The sequence below is a fragment of the Leopardus geoffroyi genome, chromosome B4, assembly GCF_018350155.1.
Source record: "Leopardus geoffroyi isolate Oge1 chromosome B4, O.geoffroyi_Oge1_pat1.0, whole genome shotgun sequence".
NCBI lineage: Eukaryota > Metazoa > Chordata > Mammalia > Carnivora > Felidae > Leopardus > Leopardus geoffroyi.
In genome coordinates this window covers 10,539,001-10,557,251 of record NC_059341.1, presented here as the reverse complement: position 1 = coordinate 10,557,251, position 18,251 = coordinate 10,539,001, and the positions used below count along the sequence as shown (strand labels likewise).

General features: G+C 40.6%; 1 protein-coding gene and 2 long non-coding RNA genes across 9 annotated transcripts in view; 2 read left to right on the top strand and 1 right to left on the bottom strand.

The window, feature by feature from the left end:
* USP6NL (USP6 N-terminal like) overlaps positions 1-18,251 on the top strand; it is a 234,992-nt gene that overhangs the window by 162,343 nt on the left and 54,398 nt on the right. For 6 of the 7 annotated variants that reach the window (XM_045465657.1, XM_045465656.1, XM_045465658.1 and 3 more), the window contains one exon: positions 5,873-5,912. The exons of the other annotated variant lie outside the window; for it this stretch is intronic. In XM_045465657.1, the coding sequence (XP_045321613.1) occupies positions 5,873-5,912 (40 nt within the window). The remainder of the gene's footprint in view (positions 1-5,872; positions 5,913-18,251) is intronic. 7 annotated transcript variants of the gene reach the window in all.
* LOC123591389 lies at positions 6,113-17,667 on the bottom strand. The gene is made up of 3 exons (XR_006709294.1): positions 17,510-17,667; positions 16,719-16,818; positions 6,113-6,405 (listed from the first exon to the last, which is right to left on the bottom strand). It is a non-coding gene; the product is annotated as an uncharacterized LOC123591389 (long non-coding RNA).
* Positions 6,375-14,488, top strand: LOC123591390. The gene is made up of 2 exons (XR_006709295.1): positions 6,375-6,441; positions 11,162-14,488. It is a non-coding gene; the product is annotated as an uncharacterized LOC123591390 (long non-coding RNA).

The following is an 18,251-nucleotide window of genomic DNA, read 5'->3' as shown; positions in this document are numbered from 1 at the left end:
GAGCATGAACAGGGGAGGGTCAGAGAGAGAGGGAGACACAGAATCCGAAGCAGGCTCCAGGCTCTGAGCTGTCAGCACAGAGCCCGACGCAGGGCTCGAATTCACGGATCGTGAGATCATGACCTGAGCCGAAGTCGGCCGCTTAACCGACTGAGCCACCCAGGCACCCTTAGTTGCATTTTTATATATGAGTGCCAGATGAATGCAAATGCAACTAGTTTTTATATACTAGTAAAAACTATCAAAAAGAGAAGAAAATAATCCTGTTTATAACTGCATAAAAAAGTAAGATAGAAGATCTAGGAATCAGTTTAACCAAGGAGAAAAAGAATTACACTCTGAAAACTCTAAGATGTTGATGAAAGAAATGGAAGATGACGCAAATAAATGGAAAGAAATTCCGTACTCATGGATTGGAAGAATTAATTTTGTTGAAATATCCATACTAACCAAAGCTATCTACAGATTCAGTATACTGTCTATCAAAATTCCAGTGGCATGTTTCACAGAAATAGTACGTGGACGATCCTAAAACGTGGATGGAGCCACAAAAGACCGAAATAGTAAAGCCGTCTTGAGAAAGAAGAGCAAAGCTGGAGGCATCACACTTCATGATTTCAAAGTACATTACAAAGCTCTAGCAGTCAAAACATTATGGTATAGCCACAAAAGTAGAGACATAGAGCATTGGAACAGACATGAGAGTCCAGAAAGAAACCTACGCATGTATGGTCATTTAATTTGCTACAGTAGGGAAAGGACAATTTCTTTAATAAGTGGCAGTGGGGGTACTGGGCAGCCTCAGGCAGCAGAATGAGTGGATTAAAGGCTTGAATGTAAGACCTGAAACCATAACTTCTAGGAGAAAACAAGGGCATAAAGCTCCTTGACATTGGTTTTGGCTGTGATTTTGTGGATCTGATACAAATAGCAGAGGCAACAAACAGAAAAATAAACAAATGGGACTACATCACACCAAAAAGCTTTTGTACAGCGTATAAAAAGGCAGAGCACCTGGGACGCCTGGGAAGCTCAGTCGGTTGAGCGTCCAACTTTGGCTCAGGTCATGATCTCGCGGTTGATGAGTTCAAGCCCCGCGTTGGGCTCTGTGCTGACAGCTCGGAGCCTGGCGCCTGCTTCGGATTCTGTGTCTCCCTCTCTGTCTGCCCCTCCACCGCTCATGGTCTGTCTCTCTCTCTCTGTCAAAAATAAATAAACATTAAAAAAAAAAAAATTTAAAAAAAGGCAATGCACCAAATGGGAGAAAGTATTTTCAAATTAAGTATCTGATAAGGGGTTAATATCCAAAATATATAAAGAACTCCTACAACTAAGTAGCAAAACACAGTCAAATTGAATAATGGTCAAAGACCCTGAATAGACATCTTCCCAAAGAAGACATACAGATGGCTAACAGGTGCATGAAAAGATGGTTAACATCACCAGTCATCAAGGAAATGCAAATTAAAATCACAATGAGATAATGAGATATCACCTCACACCAGTTAGAATAGCTATTATCAAAAAGACAAGAAGTAACAAGTGTTGGCAAGGATGTGGAAAAAAAGGGACCCTTGTGTACTGCTGGTAGGAACGTAAATTGGTGCAGCTACTGTGGAAAACAGTAGGGGAGGTTCCTCAAAAAATTAAAAAAAGAACTGCAGTGTGATCCGCCAATTCTACTTCTGGGTATTTATCCAAAGGGAAATCACAGTCTCAAAAGGATTTTTGTTTCCTGTGTTCACTGCAACATTATTTGCAATAGCCAAAACATGGAAACAACCTTAGTGTTCATTGATAGATGAATGGTTAAAGAAAATGTGTGCGCACGTGCGCGCGCGTGCGCGCACACACACACACACACACACACAGAGGCATATTATTCAGCCACAAAAAAGAATGGAATTTTACCATTTATGATGACATGGATGGACCTTGAGGACATTAAGTGAAATAAATCAGATAGAGAAAGACAAATACTGTATGTTATCATTTATATGTGGAATTTGAAACAAACAAGCAACAAACAAACGAACTTACAAATACAGAGAACAGGTTGGTGGTTGACAGAGGCCAGATGGGGGATGGTGGCTGTGGGAGGTAGGCAAATGAGCGAATGTGATCAAAAGGTACAAATTTCCAGTTATAAGGTAGGTAAGTCCTGGGAATGTAGTGCACAGCATGGTGATGATAGTTAATATTTGTATATTTTAGAGTTGCTAAGGGAGTAGATCTGAAAAGTTTTCATCACAAGGAAAAAAGCCAAAAACTTGTAACCGTGTGTGGTGATGGATGTTAACTTAATATAGTAATCATTTTGTAATATATACATATGTCAAATTGTTGTGCATGAGTTCGAGCCCCGCATCGGGCTCTGTGCTTACAACTCAGACCCTGGAGCTGGCTTCAGATTCTGTGTCTCCCGCTCTCTTCTGCCCTTTTCCTACTTGTGTCTGTCTCTCTCGTTCTCAAAAATAAACATTAAAAAAAGAAAATTAAAAAAAATCACTATGTTGTACACCTAAAACTAGTGTAATGTAATGGTCAGTTATATCTCAAACAAAAAATTTAAGGAATAAATTTTAAAAATGCATATAAATAAAGGCTTGGTTAGTAGGAGTTCAATAACTATTTGGGGATATGATGGAGGTGCTGCATAGACAGTCAGATCCTGGTGGGGTTGTGACAGGGCAAAAGGAAACAATGTAAAACATTGACGTGGAGGGAGATCCTAGACCAAGTGTGTCTACTTTTGGAGTTTGCCTAAGACTTACTTTGGATATATGTATGTATATCCAAATGTATACATATATGTATATATATCCAAATATATACACACACACACACACACACACACACATGTATTTATATCCACATATATATATAATCCAAATATATATATGTATATATCCAAATATATATATGTGTGTATATCCACATATATGTGTGTGTGTGTGTGTGTGTGTGTGTGTATATATATTTGGATTATACATACGTGTGTGTATATACATGTGTATATATACATATACTTACACACACACACACACACACGCACACACACACATTCATTCCTGCATGTCTCTGTCCCAAGGGTTTCAGTAGTATGGTTTGATGTTAAGATGGAGTGGGATGCTGAGGGCAGTCCTGTCTCATCTTGAATTTCACCAGTGCATATTCTGTAGGACCTGCCCAACATAGGCCATGTAGCCTGAACCGATACATGGTCCACACCATTCTACAGACAAATACAAAACTTGGTTCTGATTCAGTGTTTAGAATAGGCACAGCAAAATGTGTGGGTCTTGTTTAGTAAATAGAAGAACGCCACAGAAATGTACCTGGCACCTTCAGAGAACTCGTCCTTTGGTAGGCAGCCTGAGTTGGCACTTCATTTGCAGTCAGGAAGGTTCAAATAGGCAGTTACCAGGATCTGCTCACATCAGCTGCACGAGAAACTGCTGTTGCCCAGGGCAGCCTGCTCGCTCCAGAAACACCTGTCGTGGTGTGCACAAAGGGTGCTAGACGTTTCTGTGCTTTCGGGACATCTCTGCTGACCCCTTCACCTAAGAAATAGATTCCAGCGGCGTTGATAAGCCCTTTTCTGCCAACAGTTGAGGAATGGATGGATGCGCTTTTATTTTTTTATTTAAAAAAAAAAATTTTTTTTTAATGTTTATTTATTTTTGAGACAGAGAGAGACAGAGCATGAATGGGGGAGGGGCAGAGAGAGAGGGAGACACAGAATTGGAAGCAGGCTCCAGGCTCTGAGCCATCAGCCCAGAGCCTGACGCGGGGCACGAACTCATGCACCGTGAGATCGTGACCTGAGCTGAAGTCGGACGCTCAACCGACTGAGCCACCCAGGCGCCCCATGGATGCGCTTTTAAACCAGAAGTTACGTGCTGTGCCATTCATACCTCAATGGCTGCAGGGATCAGGGACGTGTAGACCGTGAGCACAATGAAAGACATAAAAAACCCAAGGTGTGGACACTTGACATTTTTTTTTTTAAAAGACTTTTCTATTAAATCCTCAGAGGTGTTTTTTCTTTTCTCGAGAGTTGGTTTCTCAGCCTCTGCCTCATCTTCTCCTGCATAATCTGAAGGTCTTGTCCATCTTCGTTTGAACCACAGGGTTCGATAGTTGTGAGCATCTCTGTATTAGGCTGAGTGACTGTGACTTAGTGAAAACGCTGGTTTTCTTATCTCAAAATGAGGGGTTTGGACTCTCTCTACCACCTGTTTCAACTGTTACACTTTTTGTCAGTTCCATTGCTACATATTGGTTTGTGGTTCACCTAAGGACTCTTCAGAGTAGCAAGCATGCCTTTGGAAATACTAGACTCTTGAATACTAAATGTGTTACACTCTTAAAAATGGGATTTTGTGGTTCAAGAGAAATGAAGACAAGAATCTATGTATCATTGCCAAGACATCAATACTGCTGAGGTAGCAATTGAAAGCACATAACTTTGTTATAGACAGTACATTGTCTTTATACTTTGGGCAGTTAATACAAGAGTCTTAGCATGTTTTAGGTTAGGGGTGGTATCACAGAATTCCAGTATTAGAAAAATGAATTTGATCTTTTGTTGTACATTTAAAAATCTCATCCCCATTGAAGTCTTGGCAAATGAAGCTTTCCTGATTTATAGACTTAGATTTTTCTTTTCATTTAATTTTTTTTTTTTTTAATGCTTCTTTATTTTGGTAGAGGGAGACAAAGTGCGAGTGGGGGAGTCAGACAAAGTGCGAGTCAGAGAAAGGGAGACACAGAATCCGAAGCAGGCTCCAGGCTCTGAGCTATCAGCACAGAGCCCAACGCAGGGCTGGAACCCTCAAACTGTGAGATCATGACCTGAGCTGAAGTCGGACACTTCACCGACTGAGCCGCCCAGGTGCCCCTAGATTTTTCTTTTTAATTCATCAATCTATCGGAGGTAGTTTTGTTTCCTTATACCATTTTTTTTTAGCCAGTCATTTGTTATAGGCCATGGTTTGAACCAGAGAGTTGAGGAGATGGTATAGAGTAGGGGGTCACCTTCAGCTCACTACCTGTTTCTGTAAACATTTTGCGGGACTAAAACTGCATGCTGTCTTCATATTGTCTATGTCTGCTCACACGTTACAGCATCAGAGTTTAATAATCATGAAAAAGACTGTATGGTCTGCAAAGCCTAATATGTTTACTGTTTAAATGGTTACCTTCACAGAAGAAGGTTCCTGCCCTCCTGTCTACAGCAGTGTTGTCCAGTAGGACTTTTTGGCAATTGTAAGACCATTCTTCTTATATACACACTATTCAAAACAGTAGCCTCTGTCAACATGACTGTCTTGCACTTGTACTGTAGCTGAATTTAACATTTAAGATTAAATAGCTACATGTGGCTAGAAATGACTGTCTTGGACAGCGTATGTCTAGAGATTTAAAGAGAGGGGCCATTCTGGTTACAAAATAGCCAGTTGTTTTATATTGAATTTGGTAGAGTGGAAGCTTATGTAGTTTGATCCATTCTTGTGATGACAGATAAATGGTCGTATATCATAGGTACCTGTAGGTATATAATTTTTAAAAAGTTCACTGTGGAGGGTCCTGGGTGGCTCAGTTGGGTAAGTGTCCGATTTGATTTCAGCTTAGGTCATGATCTCACAGTTCATGGGTTCAAGCCCCACATCAGGCTCTGCACTAACAGCATGGAAACTGCTTGGAATTCTCTCTTTGCCTCTCTCTCTGCCCCGTCCCTGCTCACCCGTGCAAGCACTCTCTCTCTTGCTCGCTCTCTCTCTCTCAAATAAGCTTAAAAAATAAATAAATAAAAATAAAAAGCTACTGTGATCTCCACTATTTCACATATACTGTTCTTCCTTTGCAGCGAGGAGGAGCTCCCATATCATAATGCGGCTATGGAACGGGTGAGTCCAGCTCCACATTTATTTATCGTTTCTAGTGAGTTATGTTTATCAGAGGGATAAAATCCACCACCTCTGTGATTTTGAGTGCCAGCTTATATGTAAATGGTACAGGCATTGTTCGAATTTGACCCAGAGTATACCACAGTAAGGAAGTAATTAATGGTGAAATGATTTTAGGAGGTTTTTGGAACTTCTGATAGATAGTTGAGAAAAAAAGAAAGGTAGCAGTCATCAGAGACTTGTATGCTAGACAGTTAGCTCTCAGTCTAGGACCCAGTCCACTTCTCATTCATGCTTTGAATGCAGAGCCCTTTCAGAGCACGGTTGCTGGGACCTTCTTCCGTCTGTTAGGTCAGACTCTCTGGGCAGGAACTCAGGACATCTGCAGAAAGCTTCTGAAGCGATTCTCAGGCACTCTTTGGCTAATAAAGCACCATTCTAGACCCATAGTTTTTTGTTTCAGAACTGTTCCATGAGGCTGTAATCAAATTTCCTACAAACAACAACAACAAAACTTTGCCTTATTCAAGTAAGTCTTTTAGCTTTTAAGGACTTAGAGAAGTCTTACGTATAGTAAACCTATCACTGTTTTTAAACTTAGTGTTTCCACCTTTCTTCATTGTACTTGGTTGGCTAGGGAGTTGGTTCCATAGGTGCATGTGCATGAGAACTAGAGATTGAGTGGTTTTTTTCTTTTTAATTTTTTTTACTATCTATTTATTTTTGAGAGAGAGAGAGAGAGAAAGAGTGCGAGCAGGGGGAGGGGTGGGGGGGGGGGAGGCACAGAATCCAAAGCAGGCTTCAGGCTCTGAACTGTCAGCACAGAGCCCGGCATGGGGCTTGACCCCACAAATTGTGAGATCGTGACCTGAGCTGAAGTCGACACTTAACCGACTGAGCCACCCAGGTGCCCCAAGATCCAGTGTTTTAAGGTTCATCAGATGTTCCCTCCCCTTCTCTGTTTTTTTCTGTACCAAAAAGTGAATTGCAGAATGAAAGGCAGGCTATTTATTGGGATTATCTTCAGTTTGTGTATGTTTGATGTGGGAAGGAGGCTGGGTTTCAGATAATAGAGGTAAAAATATTGTAATGAGAATTTGAAAAATACTTTAGAAAATCTCTCTAAAATCAAAAATTTCTGAAAAAAAAATGAAGCATACCTTTAAGATGTAGACAAAATTGCCATTGATACATATGAAGATCATTAGAGGTACTTCCTGCAGTTGAATTGTCATATGACTGCCTCGTTCTCTCCCAGTACCATAACCTTGATGTTTTAGCAAATGAGTTTCTTAGTAGATACATTATTGAGTAGCAGCTGTGTATCAAGCCCTGGGGTAGGTACTGCCTAGAATACTAGGGTCAGATAAGACATAGTTTCTGCTTTGAGACCCTCACTGTCCATCCAATGACTAGAGGAAGGTCAAGTGAGACAATAGATAGGAGATTATTGGTGACTTCTCTCAGTCCACCTTGAAAAGGGAACCTGAGGGCTTGTTCCCACTCTCTTGTCTAGTGTCCTGACTTCACTGATCCTTGGACTCCACTGCTAGAACCACTGTGACACTATCTGTCACCATACTCTTGTCTTCATTCCCTCTCTTCCCAGCTGAAATCCTACTCTAGGTCACTACAGTCACTTGCACATACCTTTCCCGTCCTTGCCTCTCTTGCTTCCTCTGGACTAAACTCCAGGCCACGTTGAGGCCAGCTTTCTGCCTCTGCAGTGCCTGCTCCCGTCTGGCTCAGTGTAACTGGGAAAAGACTCACAACCATGCTGACTGGTTTCACTTTAAAGTCATGATCACAAACTTCAGTCGAATGTTAATGCTGCCTAGAGATCATGCTGTTCCTAGTGAATTTTTGCTCCATTTCAGCCACTGGAACATTCTTTCCTGCTTAGATTTCCAGTACCTCGTCCATGCTCTCAGTTCATGTTCTTACTTCTTATAAGAAAATAGAAGCAATCAGAGAAGAACTTCCACAAATGCCCATAACCATACCTACCTACCTGTTTTCATCTATGCTTGCGGGCTCTGATCACTGTTGCTTGTTCAGGGACATCACTCAGTCTCTTCTTCCCTCTCCCACCTGAATTCATTCTCTTTCTGCTTGATGTTTCCCATCAATGTAAAATGTATTATCTCTCTCAGAAAACAACAAGACTACCAATCTTCTTTTTCTTTCTTTTTTTTTTATATATGAAATTTATTGTCAAATTGGTTTCCATACAACACCCAGTGCTCATCCCAACAGGTGCCCTCCTCAGTACCCATCACCCACTTTCCCCTCCCCCCAACCCTCAGCAACCCTCAGTTTATTCTCAGTATTTAAGAGTCTCTTATGGTTTGCCTCCTTCCCTCTCTGTAACTCCCCCCCGCCCCTTCCCCTCATGGTCTTCTGTTTGAGTTTCTCAGGATCCACATATGAGTGAAAACATGGTATCTGTCTTTCTCTGCCTGACTTATTTCACTTAGCATCACACTCTCCAGTTCCATCCACGTGGCTACAACAGGCCATATTTCATTCTTTCTCATTGCCAAGTAGTATTCCATTGTATATATAAGCCACAACTTCTTTATCCATTTATCAATTGATGGACATTTAGGCTCTTTCCATAATTTGGCCATTGTTGAAAGTGCTGCTATAAACATTGGGGTACAAGCGCCCCTATGCATCAGCACTCCTGTATCGCTTGGGTAAATTCCTAGCAGTGCTATTGCTGGGTCAGAGGGTAGATCTATTTTTAATTTTTTGAGGAACCTCCACACTGTTTCCCAGAGCAGCTGCACCAGTCTGCATTCCCACCAACAGTGCAAGAGGGTTCCCATTTCTCCACATCCTCTCCAGCATCTATAGTCTCCTGATTTGTTCATTTTGGCCACTCTGACTGGCGTGAGGTGATATCTGAGTGTGGTTTTGATTTGTATTTCCCTGATAAGGAGCGACGCTGAACATCTTTTCATGTGCCTGTTGGCCATCCGGATGTCTTCTTTAAAGAAGTGTCTATTCATGTGTTCTGCCCATTTCTTCACTGGGTTATTTGTTTTTTGGGTGTGGAGTTTGGTGAGCTATTTATAGATTTTGGATACTAGCCTTTATGTCATTTGCAAATATCTTTTCCCATTCCATCGGTTACCTTTTAGTTTTGTTGATTGTTTCCTTTGCAGTGCAGAAGCTTTTTATCTTGATGAGGGTTCAATAGTTCATTTTTGCTTTTAATTCCCTTGCCTTTGGAGATGTGTCAAGTAAGAAATTGCTGTGGCTGAGGTCAGAGAGGTTTTTTCCTGCTTTCTCCTTTAGGGTTTTGATGGTTTCCTGTCTCACAATCAGGTCCTTCATCCATTTTGAGTTTATCTTTGTGACTGGGAGTAAGAAGGTGGTCTAGTTTCATCCTTCTGCATGTTGCTGTCCTGTTCTCTCAGCACCTTTTGTTAAAGAGACTGACTTTTTTCCACTGGATATTCTTTCCTGCTTTGTCAAAGATTAGTTGGCCATACATTTGAAGACCACCAATCTTCTTTTGCCCCATTTCCTCCTCAGAACCTCCAGAACTGCCCTGATTCTCTTTTGCTCTCAGAGCAACGCTTCTTGAAAGAGGTGTCTCCACTCTTTCTTCTCCATTTCTTTCCTGCATTTCCTTCTTGCATCCATTCCAATCAGATTTTTCGCTTTCCCCCTTATCCCCACCTCCTTCTGGCCTGTATTAAGTTCCCTAATTCCCTTTCTGCCGTGATGCAGCCGTCAGCTCCCAGTCTGACTCTTGGTCTGCCTGCAGTGTGTGTTTGAAGCGGTAGGCTGCTGTCTCCTTCCTGCACGTTCTCTCTTCCTGGCCCTCAAGCCCTCATGCGTTCCGCGTGCTCTTTCCCCACTGGCTGCTCTTTCTCAGTTTCTCTGCTTGTACCTTCTCATCTCCTTCATCTCTGTGCTTTGATGTGCTCCAGAGCGAGGCCTTGAACTTCTCTTTCCTATCCGTGTTTTTTCCTTGGTCATCTCATCTTGTCTTTGGCTCTAAATGCCAACTGTGTGTTGATGACTTGGCTCCCCAAATCCCAGGCTTGTGTACCCTGGTACATTCATTTAAATGTCTACACTTAGGTGTCTAATGAATGTCCAAACTGGAGCTTCTGTTATTCTCTTTAAATCCATTCTGTCAACAGACTTCCCCTTGTCAGTAAATGGGAACTCTACTCTTCTAGTTGTTCAGTCTAAAACTTGTAAGTTATCTTTGACTTTCGTTCATACCCCACATTTCGTCTGTCAGCAATCCTATGAGCTCTGCCTTCAAAATGGATTCAGAATCTGATGACTTATCATCACCACTTTTGCCCCCCTGTCCACTGTTAATGTCTCTTCTGGAGCTTTCTGTCTTCCTGCTTCTGCTGTTGTACCCCTCTCTCCCCACAGTCTTTCTGTTCACCGAAAGAGATAGATTGAGCCTGTCACGTAAGATTGTGACACTCTGATTGGAACATCGTTTTGGCTTTCAGTTGTATCCACAGTAAAAGGATAAGTCCTCAGAGTGACCTTCATTGCCCTTTATGACCTTGTTTCCGTTAAGTCTCTTGTTTCATTTTCAGTGCCTTCTCTTCTTTACTCACTGTGCTCCTTTGTGGTTCCAGAGTGCGCCTGCCATATTCCTTCTTTGGCTGCTTCCTCTCCTGGGGTGCTTTCCCCCCTTCGTCCCCATAGCTATAGGACCCATTCCATTTCCTTTCCTATTTACTCAAATGTCACCTTCACCTTCAGAATAAGACCTTCCCTGGCATGATACCTAAAATTGCAAACTCCCTCCCCCCACCACATCCTCATTATCCCCCTCCTTCCTTTATTTTTCTCCTTAACACTTAACACTATTTCACATTCTATAAATATGTTACTCACTTCTTTGTGTGTGTGTGTGTGTGTGTTTGCTCTCCAGGATGTAATTTGGTGGGGGGGTGGGGGGGGATCTACTTTGTCCTGTATCCCCAGAACACAGAGCATTGCACATAGTCTAGGCTGAGCAAGTGGTGGCTGAATGGATAATCAAATGAATGTAATGGCTGCTTTATAACACTAAATACGGTGACTTAAACACTTGAATGTTACAGTGGCCTTTATTTAAGAAATTAGGGAGAGAAGAATTGGAAGGTATCGTTTAACAAAAGATACCCATAATTGGCAGAATAAAATCTGGTAACTCGGTATAGACTTCTGCCTTCAGTGCCCCCACCTCTCTTTTTCTTTGTTGTAATTTTCTGGTCCAGAAAGTCCACAAGTCTGGGAACTGGTGATATAGATGATTCAAGAAAGGTGGCAGCGAACGAAAGAAGAAATACAAGACAGAAACTAGTGGAAGATGCATGCTTGAGGGAGGTTGTTTTTACATTTTTATTGTTTCAGAGTCTTGCCTATGCAATAAAAGACCTACCCAGTGCAATTATACTTATAATTAATTGGTTATTTACTTTAAAGTGTTTAATAGGAAGTCACTCAAAAAATCTATGCATACCTTAATAATTTAACATAAGACATAATTTTGTATTCATCTGCCAATCTTTTATGAAGCGAGAGGCAGGATACTGAGGCTGCTCATTGAGATCCCACTTCTGCCTTTTGTATGAGTTTTCTATAAAACGGCAAGTGTATTGTATGACCTGCCCTTTATACTTTTGGTTTCTTTATCGTGGAATGAGAACTTCAGACACATGCAGACGAGCAGTCGGGGACTGTAACCTTTTTAGTTTATCAGAATTTCCCGCAGTTTTTCTGGTTTCAGTTCAGTTCAGGTATTCTTAGTGACTGCCTAGTGCTAATGGCCAAGCCCTGCAGTTTCCAGGAAACTAGTAAACAATAGTGCACATATGGCTTCATCGAACAACCTCAGTGGAAACAGTACCATGCTGAATTCTGCACGTGTGTGTTAATCTTTACAAAGCACACACTCCAAGTGTGCACTTCCTGCCCTTTGGGAGACTCGTACACTAATGCATAGTCGTGTAATCATGGTTTTAGTTCCAGCTTTGCCCATGTGTTATTGTACAGAAAGCAGTTCTCTGCTTAAAACAGGGGTAGTAGTAGGCAGTCTCTCTTAAGAGAATTAGTGTGGATATTTGCAGAGTGCTTTGGATTCCCCTGAACAGGCATTTAAACAAATAAACAATCACACTTACTATATTTATTTGGCAGAGAACAATCTTAATAATGGATTATATTGTTTCTTCGAGCTTATTGATGTTTTTAATAAGGAGCAAAGGATATGTAAAGCTATGAATTTTCACGAATTCAGCTGTTTCTTTATGTAATGCAACATTTTGAATAGCTTATGGAATATTGGAATCTATTCGTATCTTTAAAAACTGTATCTTAATTTTATGTGGTGTGAAATCTTACTCAAAATACATGACCAATAGACTTTTCAGTGAGTGTCATTATTCTGTCTAAACAAGGCTCTTTCCTCCCTGTACTTCTTGTCCTCTCCTGACCTCTGCTGGTGAGATCTAGGTGTGTGGGACTCCAGTCCACCATCCTCAGTCACCCATTCCAATACTCAAATAGGAGAGACAGAAAAGCATCTGAAGATTTGAACTTCAGTAGAGTTCCAGGATTTCTTATTCTAGAAGAGAAGTCCATTTAATATCCGTCCATGCATTATGTATATGTAGGGCCATTACTGTCAGGATTATTAATCATGTTAATCACCTTAAGACAACTGGGCATCAGATTGCAAACTTCAAATGAAAGGTTTAGTCCTTTTCTGAAAACAGCTCATGGGAAGAAAAGTGCACCACATGGTTGGTTTTCATAGTCAGTGAGGTAATAGAGAGCTAGCAGTAGACTTAAAGATCTCGGCGTTATATTCCTTTGGATAGATGTTGTTTTGAAGTTCTCAGGGGAATATAATTTTCTTATACTAGGGTCTCCTATATGATTTTAGCAGTCACAACGTTGAGCTCACCTAGTACCCGATTTTTAGCTTTTGAAAACCATTCCCCATTAAAAAGAACCACTGTTTCTTAAAAAAGTGGCTGATCTAGGTTTGGGGTAGAAAAAGTATAAAGTAAAGTGAACCTGATTATCTTGTGCCAGATAGGGCATGTCTCAAGGATCCATTTGAAGGGGCAGATCTCCAACCAGATAAGAGGCAGTCCTGCCAAATTTGGGACAGTTTGAGCTTCAAAAGAATAATGATGAGAGTGGATTATAACACATAGAATGAAATATTTCTTTGGGGTGCCTGAGTGTCTTAGTCAGTTAAACCTCCGACTCCATATTCGACTCGGGTCATGACCTCACAGTTCATGAGTTTGAGCCCCACGTCAGGTTCTACCCTGACAGTGTAGAGCCTGCTTGGGATTCTCTCTCTCTCTCTCTCTCTCTCTCTCTCTCTCTCTGTGCCTCCCCCACACTCTTGTTCTCTCTCTCAAAACAAATATATAAACATTTGAAAAAAAAAAAAAGTTCTTTATACCACAGTGTCATTTCAAAGGGAAGAGGGGCTAGAAGAGAAAGATTTTTAAATAGAAAAGTGTCAATAATAGAGAAGGAGTCCTAGAAAAAAACCCACCACATCATTGTAGAACCACCAGAATCAGAATCTGTTCAGACAGGGGTTATTTGAGGGTAATAAGACCACTGGATAGAATTGTGAAGGAACAGGATGTCCACACTCCCTCAAAGCCTACCACACAGATTACAGTTGACCGTTGACCATACAGTGGGGGCAGGGGTGCTGACCCCTCATGCAGTCGAAAATCCACATAGAACTTCTGAGTTCCCCTAATCTTAATTACTAATAGCCTGCTATTGACTAAAAGCCTTACAGATAACGTGAACAGTCAATTAATATATTTTGAATGCTATATGTATTAGATACTGTATTCTTACAATAAAGTAAGCTGGAGAAAAGAAAATGATGTTAAGAAAATTGTAAGAAAGAGAAAATACATTTAGAGTACTATGCTGTATCAGAAAAAAATCCGCATATAAGCGGACTCTCATAGTTCAAACCCATATGTCATTTAAGGGTGAGCTGTATAAATACATGGTGCAGTGTTCTAACTTTTTGCGTGCTCAAAATATTTCAGAATAAAAGTTGGGAGAAGTCAGATGTCTGTGTATGAAGTCAACAGAGCTTCTGGTAGCAATTTTGTGTAGACTTCTAATATCAGTAGTTCTGCCTTTTGGCGATACTTTGAAAGGTGTTGCCAACATGATGGAATGATAAACATTTTTACCATTATGTAAGAGATACTATTATAATTTATTTCTGGTTATTTCTATATTACAATGATTGAATTACTTTCAAAAGTATTTATGATCTTGGTTCATCCATTCATAGTTTTTCTCTTTCATACCCCTCTACCTCTGGTAGAATGCTATTAATTGTTTCACAGTGCTGTTCACTCATTTTTCTGTATATAAATTGTGTTTAACTTAAAAATATTTAACTCTTTAAATATAACAACCACTCTTTTAGGTGATGAAATTAGAACAGGAATATATGATACAGTTCCTATTGTCAAGGAGTTTCTATGGTAATAATAATAATAATAATAATAATAATAATGATATGATTTGGCCATTTAGGGCAACTAAAACACAGCTGTTTGGTATTATAATAATCCTAATAATTCTTACTTTGTAGACAAGACAACTAAGATACAGAGAGATTAAGAAACTTGCCCCAAATGAAACAGGTAGGAAGGGGCAAAATTCAAATTTAAACCCAGGCCAGCTGGGTCCTCAGTCCATGCCATAAAATGTTGAGGAAACAGTTAATTTTGCTTGGACCATGAAGGCATTTGAGAAAGGTTCCAGACCTTTGACATTTAACTGAATGGATATATTTTACCAGATGATGTTGGGGAAGAGCATCATAGGCAGACAAATAGCAAACTTTGCTTAAAGAGTCATGAAAATCTCCTATGTGCTGGGAATGACGAATAGTTCAGAGTGGCCAGATCATACAAGTAGCAGGGAGTGAAACTGGAAGGTGAACGGGGCCATGTGGTGAAGAGCCGGGCCATGTGGTGAAGAGCCATCCATGTAGAAGTTTGAACTTTATTTGTAGATAGTGGGTAGCCATTGAGGGGTTTTTAACCGTGATGCATTTAAAAAGATGTGGTAGCAGTGGAGGTGGAGTTGAAGACCACCCCAGCTACCAGTGAGGAGTTAGTGCCTTCATCTAGGAGTTAGGATTGCTGAACCAGGACAGGAGACATGATGGAAGCAAGAGACATGGATGGACCAGCAGAATGTGGACTGGGGAGTGGGAAGGAAGGGAACGGTTTTAGTTTGATAGGCTTAGTAGGTAGTGATGCTGTGAATTCATGTTGGAGAAGAGAAGGGGAATAGCATGGTCAGGGAATAGTTTGGGATATGTTGAGATTGAGATTCTGCTGAGCTTATAGGTCGAGATTCTCACTTGATGTTATATTCTGTCTAGTTTGTCTTGGTGTTCCTGAGTCCATGACAAGATGGTGTTTGTTAGCCTGTTTTTCTGGAGCATTCAGGTTCACATCTGTCACCTGTGGTTTCAGTTACTTCTTATTTCAGAATAAGTTCTGGAATAGTTAGTTGTAGCATGTTTGGCGATAGAGTATATTGTATCCACGAGTTGTAGATTCATGAGTGGGGGGAAGACATTCACTGCGTTCAGCTCAGGTGTAGCTGAATTGATGGCATCACGGAGTTAACATTTAAACGAGATGGAACTACTAATACATAATTTTTAAATCCCGCAGCATGGGAGCTTTTCCCAAGGTGCGTCTTTTTTTCCCCCCCTGTAGGGGAAAGAAAAGCATACTTAATGGTTTTTAAAATTGTGTTTGTATGTTTTGTCCTTCCGTGTTAGTGTGTAGCATTTAAAATTACATATATGATAAATATGAGAATACAAGGTATGCCTTAAAAAAAGAATAACTACTTCTTAAAGTGATTCATTGATAATTCATAGTCATAAAAATGAAACATAGCAAGAGACCTGCTAGGTCTCAGCAGGGTTGTTCCTGGCAAAGTGTATGTTATTATACTCTAGGGTTGGCTTAAATTATTTGGTGTTTTCCTGTTGGTGGAGAAAGGGGTTGTGTTTGAAGAAGTCAGGGGAGGAAGTGCCGAAGAACAAAAAAATACTAAACTTCGATCAATCTTAATTTTTCACAGCTTGGCCTTCTCTAAAGTCACATTTAGCAGAAACATTAATTAGATTTCAGTGCCCCACTGAGCTTTAAAATTAAACATATTTCTGGAACCATCTGTAACATTTTATCACTAATAATATAATGAAGAATATGCTCACTCTTTTGAAAAATGGGAATTATAACAGTACGTTTTGCTCACGAGTGATCATCTTTTATTATGAACAACCCATCACAATTTCTAGTAAGAGTTAAGTAATTAAAGGGTTTTAAAAATATGCCTAAAAATAAAATTCTCTAAAAATATTTGCGTTTTTAGAAATTGAGAATCTTTTCCCAAAATCGGGATTTTCTTTGGGATTTTATGCTTCTTTTAAATCTAAAAATATTGATGGTGGGCATATGCCATCTGCCTGTGAGACTGCACTGAAGACCGTCAGTAAGAGCCATTGCTTTCATCTAAACTATAATTACCTGAACCGAGGACACGTGGGAAGCAAGAGACATAGATGTGGTGGCTAAGCGTGTAGGTCCTGAAGCCACGCTGCCCGGCTTTGGACCTCTCTTCAAACTTGACTTTACCAGATGGGGGAATTTGAAAGTCCTTTAACCCCCCGTACCTCTGTTTCCTTATTTGTAAAACAGGGACGATTATACTTACCTCACAGGGTTGTCATAAGCTTACCGTTTAGAGCATAAAGTATGTCTTCGGAACCGTTTTCTTTCCCGTATTGGCTTTCCTTTCCTTTGCTTTTGCTTCATCCACCTATGACACTGACAGAGGCCTCCAGAAAAGAAAATGTGGGGATTGAGGAGAATTGACAAAATGGCAGAACCTCAGCTCACTCACCAGAAAGGATTACTTTGGATTCCTTTCGTGAGAATGAAATAGTTTGGGACGTACTCTGTGTCCGGCACTGTTCTGGGGACTGGGGAGACTGCAAACACGTCTGCCTTCATGGGGTGCGGAGTCGTTAGGGGAGAATGCACGTTAGGTGCGCAGCAGCAGTGGGCTCCCTGACTCTGAAGCCCGGCAGGAGACGGTCTGATCCGGTTACACGAAGAGGTCCCCACAGACTTTTTGGCTGAGGAGGGTATTTTCCTCTGTCTGAAAGGATGGGGTACAAAAGCGCCTTCCACATTTGTGTCGGGCTTCTGAAGAAAAGGGACGGATGAGCTGTACGTGCTTAGTTCTTTGTCTAAATTTACTAATCAGGTAAGTCACTTTACCACCTTAGGAGTTGATAAGAGGTTGGACAACAGGCCCAAATAATTAGGAAGAAACGTCCCTTCTCCTGGAGACCAACGAAGGAAGGAAGAAGCATTTTCTGTACCACCCTCCCCAGCCTCCAGCTTTGCTCCAAATCCCAATTTGGTGTGACATCTAAGACCCCTGCCTACGTTTTCGGCCTCATCCCCTGATGCTTCTTTCTTTAGCTCTTTAGAACTACCGTCAGGCACCACGGGCTGAATTACCTCAGAGCTACATCTATCCGTGCTTCTTAGAATATTCATTCCCACGTTGTGCTTGATAAAAATCCTAATAATGTTTCAGTTCTTCATTTAGGGCTTATCTTCTTTCACATCCCTAGGTGGATTTGACTGCCCCTTCCATTGTGACCTTGCTGTCACCTTTTCTGACCTTATGTTGTCACACAAGTCACAGCACTCTCCCATGTCCATGACAGTTGCCCCGAGCAGACGCTGACCTTCAGGGGAGCAACTTTACTTACTTTTGGACAAATTTTTCACTAGCATATTCCTAGTTATATATTAATCTCTCCACACGTAAATACCCGGTTCTCCTTTAAAGAATCATCTTGGTCACTGAAAACATTAGTTAGAATTCAGTAAAATGTAACAGAGGAGAATTGAATTTTGAAGGTCTTTTTGTTGTAGTTGTTGTTGTGGCTGCATAAAACATATTGCAAAGTAACTAAAAATGTCCTTTTGGTTTAGTTTTGTAGAATACATAGTATTTTCAGCAATTAATTTAAAAGCATTGGAAAATTTAAACGATTCCTTTCTCTTTACCTGTCTTTAGCTATGGAATACTATTGCTACAAGTATAATCAATTATCTAACTTCTTAGAGTTAGAAAGTATATTTGCTATCTAAGAGTTTAACTTTTTTAGTAGTTTTTGTCGTTGTTAAGCAGCATTTTTTTTTATCTTGTAAATTTTTTGGTGATTTGTAAGTACAGAAGGCTTAAACAGTA